Source organism: Sebastes fasciatus, chromosome 4, assembly GCF_043250625.1.
Source record: "Sebastes fasciatus isolate fSebFas1 chromosome 4, fSebFas1.pri, whole genome shotgun sequence".
NCBI lineage: Eukaryota > Metazoa > Chordata > Actinopteri > Perciformes > Sebastidae > Sebastes > Sebastes fasciatus.
The window spans coordinates 28123645-28137990 of NC_133798.1; the positions used below are offsets into that span (position 1 = coordinate 28123645).

At 42.8% G+C, this 14346-nt stretch overlaps 1 protein-coding gene across 6 annotated transcripts in view; it reads left to right on the top strand.

Annotated features, from left to right (window-relative positions):
• Positions 1–14346, top strand: part of LOC141766480 (diacylglycerol kinase zeta-like) — a 53005-nt gene that overhangs the window by 5053 nt on the left and 33606 nt on the right. For 3 of the 6 annotated variants that reach the window (XM_074633375.1, XM_074633376.1, XM_074633378.1), the window contains exon 1: positions 11353–11469. The exons of the other annotated variants lie outside the window; for them this stretch is intronic. In XM_074633375.1, coding sequence (XP_074489476.1) covers positions 11368–11469 — 102 coding nt within the window. In that variant the 5' untranslated portion in view covers positions 11353–11367. Of the gene's footprint in view, positions 1–11352; positions 11470–14346 lie in introns of those variants that run through there. 6 annotated transcript variants of the gene reach the window in all.

A 14346-nucleotide genomic window follows, 5' to 3' on the forward strand; every position in this document is an offset into this window, starting at 1 on the left:
AGACAGGAGGAGGAGGAGGAGGAGGAGGAGGAGGATTCTGCTGCCGTTAAGCTATACTGACACTTTGAAGTAAAAGTACTACTGTGTGTACCATGCTGTGAAAATACTCCACTACAAGTAAAAGTCCTGCATTGAAAATCTTACTTAAAGTTACTACTTTGAGTTGATTTTGGCGGTCCCTGTGGACAAAAGCAGTAGTGTTTCCCAGCACCAGAGTCCCTTTAGAAAACCTCTTGTTTTACTGCAGCAGGGTCTGACAGTCTGCCCCCCTCAGTCCTGGTTCTGGTTTTCCCGTGCCTCCCTTCCCTCTAGAGGACCCAGTAATACGGCATGGGTCGGCGTGTTGTCGGTGATGCGAGGCGAAGCTCTGCTCCTGGCCGGAGGAGGAGCCGCTGCTGCCGGGCGCCGAGCTCTCCACCTCCCGCCGCTGGAGCTCCGATTGCAGGTCGAAGGCGGCAGCGAAGCCGGATCTGGGCTGCTGGTCACTGCCGGAGGCCCCGCTGGAGTCTGAGCTGAGGGAGGTTCTGATGAATCTGAATCGGACCCGGTGGCACCGATGACCAGCATTTAGAATAACTTTATAAAAATAGCCAGGCTTCTCTCTGATGGTCTGGTGTACTGATGTAGGTCAACTGTAGGAGACTGTTTCAGAACCCGTTATCAGTTCCTCACAGTAACTTAGTAGACTATTACTACTTTTACTAAGATAATGATATGAATACGTCTTCCATCATGACTCTGACGCTGTTTTAAAACTGAAAACGGTGAGATTATTCCTTTAAACACAGTGACAGGGCCTCTGTTGTAAGATGATGTGATTGAATAGTAATTATTGGTCTGTCAGAGTCACAGTCAGATGAGGATGCCTCCCTCTCTAACCTGATTAGATATGACAGGCAGCTTCAGTCTCTGGAGTCTGTTAGTCTCTTCCGTCCTGATGCTCAGAGGATCAGAAACTCTGCAGTGATGCTGTTGGGTTAAAATGCTGTCATGATTTTTGTGATTTTACCTCCTACAGAAGGAGTTAAAGCTCCTCTGAGGGTCAATAACATCAAATACAACTCTGAAACATCTCAACAACTGTTGGATGGATGGTGATGAGATGTGGTTCATTATTAATGTTCCACTCAGGATGAACTGTAATAACTTTAGTGATCCTCTGACTTTTCATCTAGCGCCATCATCAGGTCGATAAGCAGTGGGCAAACTCCGGGTCTAAGAAGTGAAGCCAATGCTGAAGTGCCTTAAACCTGCATTCTTTCTAACAGCCAGCAGGGGGCGACTCCTCTGGTTGCAGAGAGAAGTCTGGTTGTATAGAAATCTATGAGAAAATGACTTGACTTCTCACTTGATTTATTACCTCAGTAAACATTGTAAACATGAGTTTATGGTCTCAGTCGCTAGTTCCAAGTCTTCTTCAATACAGCATGATGTTCATTTAGTAAGTTATGGTCCCATTTAGAGTCAAATAGACCATAAAGCAGGGGATGCTTTAGGGCGGGGCTACCTTGTGATTGACAGGTCGCCACCACGGCGTTGTCCGTTATACAGCGTTCGGTTGTACTAAGCTCCACCCTCTCCTGTCACTTCTGATTGCAAAAAACCCAGATGGCGACGGACAAATTGCTGAACTCGAGGCTTCAAAATAGCACAAACCAACCGGTGACGTCCCGGTGACTACGTCCACTTCTGATATAGTAGGGCTGGGTTTAAAAATATCAAATTTCTGATTCAAATCAATCTTAATTTGAATAATCCGATATCAATTCATAAAATCCAGAGATCGGTCTTTTAATATATGCCTTCTTCCCGTGGAAACCGGTTAGTCTTGCGTGGCCAGCCTTTGGTTCTTCACACAACGACATCTGGTCCACGTGAGAGACGAGCGAACTTCAGTTGAATCAAAACATGGCGGAGCAGCTCCTCTGAAGGAACCGCCGCCAAGATTTAAAACCTATGAAGACAGAGAAGAGGTGGACTAAAGCAAAGCTGTATGTAAGATGTGCAAAACTGAGGTGAATAAATATTATATATACTGTATATATATATATTACACGGCTGTGTTGAATACTCAATTCTGATTGGTCAATCACGGCGTTCTGCGGTCTGTAAATTATGTATAGTAGACCGTTGCTATGGACGCAGCTCTGATGTCAGACTCTGGTGGACCGTTTTTGTGTCAAAATATTGATTTCTTAAGTAAGTAGCCGTGTAATAAGCGGGATAATCTACAGTGAGCCGGTCATTGTTGTGAAAGAATCCCCTTCAGGGCCTTCAGGGCGATGCTGCACCCCGACGCGAAGACGGCTCGCTGTACATTATCCCTTACATACTGTCAAATCGACTTGGGACCTGAAGATGCGGGTTCAGGGTCGGCGCCAGAGTGTTAGGGGCGGACGGGCAATCAGCTTTGACAGGGGGGGCATTTTTTTCACCTCATATAGCCTTTATTAAGTATATCTTTAACATTATCATGTTTCATGAAAGAAATAAACTGACAGAGAGGTGTATACATACTGCCACTTATGCGCACAGGCGCGCACGCACGCATACACATGCTGTTATGTCCACAAAATCCGGTTATAAACTAATACTGTGTCCTAACTGGATGCGAGCGTCCGACAATCGCGCTGCATCGCGCATCTGCCGCTCTCTGTCCACTGAATCCGTTAAATCTGCACTTCTGTTACATCATGTAAACAAACCAGGAACATATCAGCTGTGAGCTCCAGATCAGACTGGAGCTGAAGACGTAACCACCTCAAAGATGGGTTAGTACTTGTTATCTTCCTACATTCATACTTTTTTTTTTTTATCAGAAAGCACACGTTTTATTTGTGATATTTACTGGAAATAACATACGATATAGCCAAGAGCAAGTAGGTTGTTATCTAGTGATCTTCTCCAGCCAGCTGCCACCTTATTTTGGTTTCTGTTTTGAAATGAGGAGGTACTGGAGGCTACAGATAACTCCTCAGACACGCCCTGCGTCTTGCTCGTGCCAGGGTTAAAATGCACACACACAGGTGCCGCGATACAGTTAACAGGGAGTTAAACAACACATCAATCTAACAGTCTGACTGATTTCTTCATAACTATGATTTAAGTTAATTGTTATTTCAGTTTAGTTTTTTGTCAGGAGAGAATTCAGCTGAGGGAGCACAGTAACCTTTCTGGACGGGCCTGGACCCCCATGGCCCGCCCCTAACGCCGACGCTGTGCGGGTTTTCACCTCCCTATATCAACGATAAAAACAATCTGTTGTTAACGCGTTTGTTTTGGTGGATGAGGACCTGTAGCGCCCCCCAGAGGACGGAGGCTGAAACAGATAGTGGATCAGTTCTAATTTGAATGAAGTGTTTGTTGTACAGTGATTTAAAGGGAGTGGTCAGCCTGTGATTTTGTTGGGCGTGATGACAATGAGCTGCCGTACCAAACTGTTGTAGACGTAGTGAGGAGCTCTAACGTCTTAGGAAGAGCAGAGATGGTCCCAGGTCCGATAAGTGTGTGTAGAGAAATTGAATGAGTCCTGATGGTTCTGGGTTCACCTGAGAACTAATGACGTTCCCATTGTGGGCTGAAATCAGACCAAACATGTTGGAGTGAGTTGTGCTTCAGAGAACCAGTCTGATGTAAAACATGCTCCGTCATGTCTCCACATACTGGCCGACCAGTCTGAAACCTGCTGTCAGCTGTTTACAGCTGCTTCTTCTCATCTGCAGTAACTCATTAACAAAACTTCATTCATAAAAAGCATCCTTTTAGACTTCCACAGAAAAAGGTTCTTTTCTTTCTTCTTTTGATTTAAAAAATATGAAACATTTCTCTAAATAATGAAAATATATTTCTGCAAAATATTGAATTCAAACTCTCATTTTAGACCTTAACGAGGTCATTTATATAACATTTATTGCTTCGGCTCAGCTGCTGTGTGTTATTCCAGCTCACTCTGTTTACGCGGTAAACAATTAACCCTCAAAGGTCACGAGAGCGTTTATAACTTTATATCAACAGACGTGATATCGTCATAATAACCAGCAGATGGACTGATGTCATCAAACCAGTTTTTGTTAAATTGCTTTACAGCACGTCTGCTTTACTTCCATCAGCAGGAGGAGACTATGCATCTACTCCACTACATTTATGTGAGAACTGAAGTTACTTTGCAGATTAATATTTTATGACACATGATGTGCAATATATCATAAAATATCATAAAACATGATATATTGATATAAATTGAAGTACTCAAAAGCAGTATATATATATATATATACATTTATATATATAGATATAGATATCTATATCTCTCTCTCTATATATATAGATTATAGATATCTATATCTCTCTCTCTATATATATATAGATTATAGATATATAGATTGTAGATTCATTTTCTGTTGACTCACTAATTGATTAATCACCTAATTATTTCAGCAGTTCTTAACATCATTAACTCTCGTATAGTTAAACAGTCTGGAGGTAGAAGAGCCTCACAACCTGCACGCTCATAAACCTGGATACTAATACTGGTGTACTTTTACTGAAGTAAACATTTGGATGGAGGACTTCTACTCATAGTGGAGTATTTTTACACAGTGTATGTACTGAAGTAAAGGTTGTGTTGTTGTCATGGAGACACAGCTGGAGCAGACCAGCTGACAACATCTGGTCTGAAGAAACAGCTGGTCAGACTCAGTTTAGTTGAAGTTATTTAGTGTTGTGTTCGTCACACGTACACACACACACAGTGTCTGGATCGAATGCTGCAGAGTGAAATGGACTCCTGGTCTTCTCCTGTTTCACTGAGGCTCCTCCAGTCTGACACAGGCCGCGCCCCCATCAGTGATGTCACAGCAGGTCTTTCACCTTTGACAGGTGATCAGATGACATCACTGACTGAGTCCAGTGTCTCAGAATGCAGACAGATCCAGATCGCCTTCTCTCATTAGATCAGCAGACACTGAAGTTGGTGAGCAGGTACTCTGTACGCTACCTGCTCAGGTACTCTGTTCACTACCTGCTCAGGTACTCTGTATACTACCTGCTCAGGTACTCTGTTCACTACCTGCTCAGGTACTCTGTCCACTACCTGCTCAGATACTCTGTTCACTACCTGCTCAGGTACTCTGTATAGTACCTGCTCAGGTACTCTATTCACTACCTGCTCAGGTACTCTGTTCACTACCTGCTCAGGTACTCTGTTCACTACCTGCTCAGGTACTCTGTTCACTACCTGCTCAGGTACTCTGTTCACTACCTGCTCAGGTACTCTGTTCACTACCTGCTCAGGTACTCTGTATAGTACCTGCTCAGGTACTCTATTCACTACCTGCTCAGGTACTCTGTGTTTGTATATATATATATAGGTAGTGTAAACTAAACTTTATAAAAAGTCCAGGTCAGGATCAGAGTAACAAGAACATTAGACGACAAATAATTAATCAGACGACATCTCACATTACAAACTGGAGTCCTGATCAGCTGCTTCAAGTTTTCTTCTACCAGCTGGACATATATATATATATGTCCAGCTGATATATATATATATATTACTGTGTTACTCTGATCCTGACCTGGACTTTTTATAAAGTTTAGTTTATTATGTACATTCACTATAAAAAAGGTCAATAATATTATAAAGTAAAAATACAATTTCTCGAGCGTTCATTTTGTAACTAAAATATTGAAATCATTGCCAAACAAACGTTGTTTGGACAAAATCCACTTGGAGTGTTGTTTTAGTAGCGTTAAGGCCTCGTCTCTTTTTAAAGGCGGTGTTTTAACACACAGCTCAGCCAGTACCAGTACCGGGTCCGTCGGGTTCAAGAGGTTAAATGAAACTATTGAACATTTTGTAGAACAATTTTCTTATTGCTGTTGATGAAGTATCTGTTGTTCTTTTAACTGAAGTGACCCTTAAAGTAATATTTATACTGTTTGTGTAGTGTGTGTGTGCTGTGTGTGTACTGTGTGTGTGTACTGTGTGTGTGTACTGTGTGTGTACTGTGTGTGGACCCAGGGATCACACAGACCCATTTCCTGAGCTATCTTTGTCACTCGCTGGCCCTGTTTCTATAAATAGTCTGGTCCAGGAGGGACTCTCAGGGAGGAGGAGGAGGAGGAGGAGGAGGAGGAGGAGGACGATGAGGAAAAAAAAGAGGAGGGGGAGGAGGGCCGAAAGAAGAAGAAGAATGAGGAGGAAGGCTGGGAGAAGGAGAGGAGGAGGAGGAGCAGGATGAGGAGGAGGATGAGGAGGTGGTGGTGGAGGGCCGAAAGAGGAGGGCCAAAAGATGAGGAGGAGGAGGAGGAGGAGGGACGAAAGAAGAATAGGAAAAGGAAGAGAAGGAGGAGGAAGGCCAAAAGAAGAGGAGGGCCGAAAGAAGAAGAAGAAGAAGAGGAGGAGGGCCGAATGCAGAAGAAGAAAAGGAGGAGGAGGGCTGAATGAAGAAGAAGAAGAAGAGGAGGAGGAGGAGGAGGGCCAAAAGAAGAAGAAGAGGAGGGTGGCCGAGACAAGAGGAAGAGGAGGGGGAGTTCAGAAAGTAAGAGGGTCAGAAGGAGGAAGACAAAGATGTAGAGCTAGAGAGAGGAGGAATAGCTGGAAGAATAAGAGGACTACAAGGGCTGTAAGGAGGAGGAGGAGGTTCATGAGGAGGAAAGGAAGAGCAAGAATAGGAGGTCATAGGGAGGAAGAAGAAGAGGACCAGGTGGACAAGAGGAAGAAAGAGAAAAGGAGTAGCAGGGTTGGGGGTAAGAAGATTAGCAGCACCAGAAGGAGGAGGAGGAGGAAGAAGAGGATGAGGAGCACCTGGAGAACAATGAGGAGCTAGAGGAAGAAGATGAGGAGCATCAGGAGTGAAAGACAAACAAGGGACAGGAGAACGAAGAAAAGGAGATGAGGAAGAGGTGGAGGAGAATGAGGAGGAGGAGGAGGAGGAAGGCCGAAAGAAGAAAAGGAGGAGGAGAGGAAAAAGAGGATGAGGAGCAAGGCCGAAAAAAAAAAGAAAGAGGAGGAGGTGGAGGAGGGCCGAAAGAAGAGAAGAGGAGGAGGAGAAGAGGAAGTAAGAGGGTCAGAAGTAGGAAGACAAAGATGAAGAGCAGAGAGGAGCACCTGGAGGGGAACGTGGAGCTAGAAGAGGAAGATGAGGAGCATCAGGAGTGCAAGACGAAGAAGGAACAGGAGGAGGAAGAGGAGGAGGAGGAAGAAAAAGAAAGAAGACAAAGAGGAGAAGAGCCAGGTAGGACGGTAGGAGGTAAGAAAAAGGAAGAAGATTAGGAGAACCAGAAAGAGGAGGAGGAGGTGTTGGAAGAGGAGGAGCATCAGGAGCGCGAGAGAAAGACGTAGGGGGCCAGGAGGAGGAGTGGGACTATGAGGAGGAGGAGGAAGGAGGAGAAGGTGGTCCGGAAGGAGGGGGAAGAGGAGGAGTAGGAGCACCTGGAGGAGAACGAGGAGCTGGATGAGGAGGGGGAAGAGGAGGAGTACAGGAGGCCTAGAAGAGGAGGAGGAGGAGGACATAGTGTTGACAAGAAGAAGGAAAAGGAGAGAGACGAGGAGGAATGATGATGAAGAGCTTCTCCTCCTTTGTGAGGAGGCAGACTGGAGGAGGAGGAGCAGCAAGAGGCCTAGAGGAGGAGGAGGAAGGAGGAGCAGCTGGTTCTCTTGTTTTGTCTCACAGAGAAATGTGAAGTAAAAAGCAACAGCAGCAGGAAGAAGAGGAGAAGGAGGTGGATGAGGGGTGAAGGTGGGCGCTCAGGAAGGAAGGAGAGAACAAAGGTCAAAGGTCACAACAGATCCTCAACAGGAAACGACTGTTATAATCTTCATCATTCCTGGTGACAGTGTGTTAGTAACAGTACAGGATGTGACCACTAGGTGGCAGCAGAGTCTGGTTACATCCTCCAGCTGAAGATCAGAATCAGAATCACTTTTAGTTAATTTATGTGTTTAATAACAGGATGTTAATGTGAGTATGAGCTCAGTGTGAGTGATGGTCGTATTTATTAGTAGATATTAGTAGTATTAGTAGTATTATTGGCAGCAGGGAAGCTGTCCTGATCGGATACATTAACCACTGACTGACTGACTAATTAGTTTATTCGTCCTCGCGCTCTGAAAGCTGATATCTCACCGTCACCTGGTCCAGGGTCAGTTTTAAAACGGAGCGGCAGCAGGACCAGATTAACCCTCTATAGGACCCTGGTACCTATGGGTCCCTGGGATCTATGGGTCCCTGGGATCTATGGGTCCCTGGGATCTATGGGTCCCTGGGATCTATGGGACCCTGGGATCTATGGGACCCTGGGATCTATGGGACCCTGGGATCTATGGGACCCTGGGATCTATGGGACCTATGGGTCCCTGGGATCTATGGGACCTATGGGACTCTGGGACCTATGGGACTGTGTCTCTTTTCGGTTGTTTTGTGTCTCGTTGTAGTCATTTTGTAGTTGTTTTGTGTCTGTTTTTGTAGTTTTGTGACTGTTTTTGGTTGTTTTGTGTCTCTTTTTAGTTGTTTTGTGTCTGTTTTTAGTTGTTTTGTGTCTCTTTGTAGTTGTTTTGTGTCTCTTTGTAGTTGTTTTGTGTCTCTTTTTGGTTGTATTGTTTTTTGTGGTTTTGTTTTTGTTTTTGGTTGTTTTGTTTCTGTTTTTGGTTGTTTTGTGTCTCTTTTTGGTTGTTTTGTGTCACTTTGTAGTTGTTTTGTGTCTCTTTTTGGTTGTTTTGGTACATGTCTTTTTGAGTGATAGTTTGTAAGTGAAGGCTGGGGGGGGGGCCTGACACTTGGCTCCTGGTCCTGTGCCCGGTAGGCCCGTTCAGTAATCCCGCCATGGCCCCGCGGCCACCGTGCCTCTCTGGTAATCTAGCCTCTCTGCAACTGGATGCTGGCATTATTTAAGGGGAATTCAATATGGAGGAATTAGTTAAGTATTTAACAGATCAGACAGGAGTGTGTCGGCAGGTTTCACTGTTAGTTTTATAACCAGATGAGACATCTTTTCATTTATTTATACAGATGTTGATTATAATTTAAAGGTCCCATATTGTAAAAAGTGAGATTTTCAGGTCTTTTACATTATAAAGCAGGTTTAAGTGTTATATCAATACTGTTAAACTATCAAAACGCTCAATATACGAAAAAAATACACACAGCCCGTATTTAGAAATTGCGCGTTTGAAACAAGCCGTTAGGATTTCCGTCCATTTGTGATGTCACAAATATACAATATTTAGAGCATTACACGGTTTTAAATGTAAACATTCTAAATGTGTCCCAGTTTATTTCCTGTTGCAGTGTGTGTAAATAACATCAGCTGACAGGAAGTAAACCCAAACTGTTGCCTAGCAACGCAATTCCGTTGAAATGCACTAAAACGGAGCGTTTCAGGCAGAGGGTAAATACAGGTATATTCAGACAGACAGTATGAGGAAAATAAAGTGTTTTTTTTAACATTACAGCATGTAAACATGTTCTAGTTGAAACACGAAATACAAGTAAGAACCTGAAAATTAGCACAATCTGGGACCTTTAAGACAGTCCACACGATCGCACACTTTATAAAACAATAAAAGAAAATAATCCTTATTAATAATCCAGTTCCTCCTTCATCCATTCATCAGTCACTGAGCTCTAATTTCAGCGACAACAAAACAAAGTGCAACACGTCGTCCCTCATGAATGATGCAAGCAGCCCCACAGCCAATCAGTGACAAGAATGTACATTTACTCAAGTACTGTAGTTAAATGCAGTTTTAAGGTACTTATACTTTACTTTCCATTTTCTGTTACTTTATACTTCTACTGTACTACATCTCAGAGGAAAATATTGTAGTTGTACTTGATTTTTTGTTAGTTTCTGAAACATGACAAGGAGACACAACTTTATTTTTAGACTATTTTCTTATTTTATTTTACAGTATTTTTTTTGGTGAAATGTTTTTTATGTAAAATTCTACTCTGTACAGTAATTAAAGCTGTCAGATAAATGTAGTGCAGTAAAACATACAATATTTCCCTCTGAGATGTAGTGGAGTAAAAGTATAAAGCAACATTAAATGGAAATACTACAAGTACATGATTACAGTAGTAGAGTGTGTGTACTTGGTTACTGTGTGTGCGGTGCAGCTGGTTTTAAATAGCCTGAGCAGGTCAGTGATGTCACACGGTGGCCAATCAGGACAGGAGCTGCTGATCTTTTAAACCTCTTGCAGGTAATCTGTCACCTCATTTAAAAGTACCGCCGAGGGAGTGGCGACGTCCACAACCACAGAAGAAGAAGAACTCCTCATGTTGAAGAGGACGTGTCACAGAAAGTGAAAAATGTCTCTTAAAGGGGTGCGCCATGTTTGTTCCTCCTCCTCCTGTGTATGATGTCATCTGTGGCTCTGGAGGATAGAATAACCCTGATGACGTCATAGTGATGTCATCAGGGTGGAGACTATAGAAGTCTACATACAGTCTGCATTACAAGCTGGAGCTGTGTGACAGGCAGGGACACTATCCAGGTGCATTATGGGAATTTTATGAAAAGAAGAGCTGAGCTGTCAACCAATCAGGCCCCAGTTTTAACACTATAAATACATGTTTAAGTCTTTTATTTAATTGTTTATTTAAGTGTATAACCACCTTATCTGTGGATGTGTAGTCAAGAAAGATGTGTGAACGTCTCCGGCGCTGCAACAAACAATAATTTCCATTATTGATTAATCTGTGTGTTGTAATATGTGTGTTTTTGTTTTATTTTTTGTGGTGTTATCTATATCTCGGCCAGGAAACTCTTGAAAGGAAATTTTTACAGCTGAAATTATTAGTCTATTAAATTATTTGTTGATCTAAGGCAATTATTTTCATAATCAATTAATCGTTTAAATCATCAGCTTTTCTTTGTCTTACAAGTCAGCAAACTGAATATCTTTGTTGATCAGATGATGTCTTCTGCTTTAGGAAACTGTGACGGGCAGTCTTCTATATTTTCTGAATCTGTTTCTTTTTAATAATTAAATAGAGAAAATAATCAACAGATTAATCGATCATGAAAATAGTCTTTGATATCAATGAGGCCTTCCTGGTTGAATAAAGGTTTGCTGTTTGAAGTTCATCACAAAGATGATTATTTATTTTCATCCTGATCTTTAAAATATTTGACAAAAATAAGAAATCATGTGACGCTGAAGGAGACGTGGGTCTGGTTGCCATGCGCCTCTCTCCATAGCAACCAACAGGATTAGGTTCCTCGCTAATTAGTCACGTTATCAACACGCGTCTCATTTAGTTGAACTGTGGCGGTGCAACATCAGGAACATCATGTTTGAACATATTAAAATGCAGCCTCTCTTCCTGTCCTCTGATTTCTGGTCTAACCCGATCCATAATGCAGCAGCAGCGCCGGAGCCTTGAAGTGGTAATGAAGGAGTATTCTGGGATGTTGGAGTGGGCCGGCGGCTCCATTCATCTCCGGTCAACCGGCATTGAAGTGAGCCATTACAAAAGGACCGTAGACGAGCTGGTCCAGGGTTAGCTCTGTAGACGAGCCGGTCCTGGGTCAGGACTGTAGATGAGCCGGTCCTGGGTCAGGACTGTAGATGAGCTGGTCCTGGGTCAGGACTGTAGATGAGCTGGTCCTGGGTCAGGACTGTAGATGAGCTGGTCCTGGGTCAGGACTGTAGATGAGCCGGTCCTGGGTCAGGACTGTAGACGAGCTGTTCCTGGGTCAGGACTGTAGATGAGCTGGTCCCGGGTCAGGACTGTAGATGAGCTGGTCCTGGGTCAGGACTGTAGATGAGCCGGTCCTGGGTCAGGACTGTAGACGAGCTGTTCCTGGGTCAGGACTGTAGATGAGCTGGTCCCGGGTCAGGACTGTAGATGAGCTGGTCCCGGGTCAGGACTGTAGATGAGCTGGTCCCGGGTCAGGACTGTAGATGAGCTGGTCCTGGGTCAGCTCCGTAGACGAGCTGGTCCCGGGTCAGGACTCTAGACGAGCTGGTCCCGGGTCAGCTCTGTAGACGAGCTGGTCCCGGGTCAGCTCTGTAGATGAGCTGGTCCTGAATCAGCCGTTCACTTCATGATGAACCGAAACACACAGCAGCTAAATCTGATCTCAGTGCAGCTTCATGGGTGTTTATTTTAAACAGCAGCTTAGAGTCTCTCTCTCTCTCTCTCTCTCTCTCTCTCTCTCTCTCTCTCTCTCTCTCTCTCTCTCTCTCTCTCTCTCTCTCTCTCTCTCTCTCTCTGTGTGTCTCTCTCTCTCTCTCTCTCTCTGTGTCTCTCTCTCTCTCTCTCTGTGTCTCTCTCTCTCTCTCTCTGTGTCTCTTTCTCTCTCTCTCTGTTGTTTCTCTTCATCCTCGGCTGACTGAACGTTTCCTCTCAGGTTGTATAAAACTAAACTGTTTTCTGTGATTTCTTTAGTTATTTCTTCCTGGATTGTTTCAATTCTATTGTTTTATTCTACTGGACCATCTCAGATACATATAGATTATATATATATAGATTATAGATTATATAGAGATATATAGTCTCTCTCTCTCTGTGTTGACCTGGCTGCTGTATCATTGACTGACTGACCTTATTTAACAGCCACAGGTTGATTTATGATCTTCTGTGTGTTGTTGGTGTTTTTTTCTGTTTAGAAGCTGTTTATATATTTAGAGCTGGCTGATAATCTACTGAAGCTGCCGATACTTGATTCTTTAAAAAACATTCTTTTCTTTAACAACATGTTTTTCTTCTGCACAAACTCTTTTTTTACATTAACTAAAAAAAGCAAACATTGTTGTCTAAAGCCCATCAATAGTACAAGAAATTTACTTTAATAAAATGGTCAAAAAATTCGCAAAATATTGTTTCAAATCAGAAATTTTCCTTCAGTTTCACGCACAACACTTAGTTATTATAGTTAGTTTTTGTGTCTCTATGTTCATGTTTTATGCTGAATCTGTGCTGCTGTTTGGTAGTTTTCTTGGTGAATATGTGGACACACGTGTTGGATGTTTTAACACAAAATCAAATCAAATCATTTGATTGAAAAACCTGTAAACAAGATTAGAAATCTGACCAGAGAACCTTTATTTATTCAGCAGCTCCGTTAACATGAAGTGTGCTTTTATTCACATTTTTAATTTGCACATAACAAAAAAAAAACAATGATTGTTTTCTGGGAGTTCTGTAACATTTTTCTCTAAATGTGGAAACTAGTGATTTACAAATAATGTGTTTTGATCGATACCAGTAAAAGTTCTGTATCGAGGTTTAATAATAATCAAATCATGTTTGATGTTTAAAATAATCATAAAATGATTTGTTCGTCATTTTTCAAGCAAACACCTCAGTGTGTCAGGATAGTTTCTCATTTATTCAGGCTGAGGTGTGTTTGATAAACGGCATCACTCATTAGTTCTCTCTGTGTGTCCACATGTTTATTACAGCTCTCTGAAAAGTCCATCTGCTGCTGTTTGTCAAACCAACAACAGCATCATAATCAGTGAGCAGCCTGTCTGATAGCGTTGTTCTGTTTCATGCTGAAGGAGAGCGATAAGAAGCAGAGCTGCTCTGCTGGGAACTAAAGTTTACTTTGTTTTTAAAAGCAGAATATATACAGTACAATAAAGACCAGAAAACAGCTTGTACGCTATAAAATGCAAATATAACAAAACTATAAATTACACTTGAGAATAAAAGAGACACATACATACAGTTTCTGTGCTCTTGGACTGTTTTTTTAGAGTAAAATATTCAGATAACATACTATATCACCCGGTCTCACAGGAAGGCGTATAAATACCACAACATTACACGGACATTTTGCGTGTCATGACTTGGTATTTTAGCCTTTTTGCATCTCATTTGTACGCCACGTAAAAGTCTACAGTTAGGTTTAGGCAAGAAAACCACTTAGTTAGGTTAAGGGGACTGCTACTGTAACTTGTGTTTGAGGACTTGTTGTCGACGGGCTGCTTAGCGTCATCAGGTCACCTGGTGGTGAACTGATCCAAGAGTAACCTGATCCCTGTGACTGGCTGACTGGCTGCTGCTCAGACAGGTAACAGGTAACAGGTAACAGGTGAGACTGCATGGTGAAAGTGAGGAGGAAGTGCTATAAATAGAGAGGTTTCCCTGCAGAGAGAGTGAGTGTGTCACTGAACTGCAGCTGAGTTTCCTCCTCATCACGTCACGTCCTGCAGATAAGCTGCTGTCATTAGAGCCAGGGATCAGGCTAAACACACCAACTCTATTTTATCTATTGGTTTATTTAACTAACAGGGATGGAGCACATTAATAAGCAATTAGTCCTGGACAGATGTTGCAGAATATACGATTCATATTACACAGTTATTGAGATAATTTCAAAGCACGC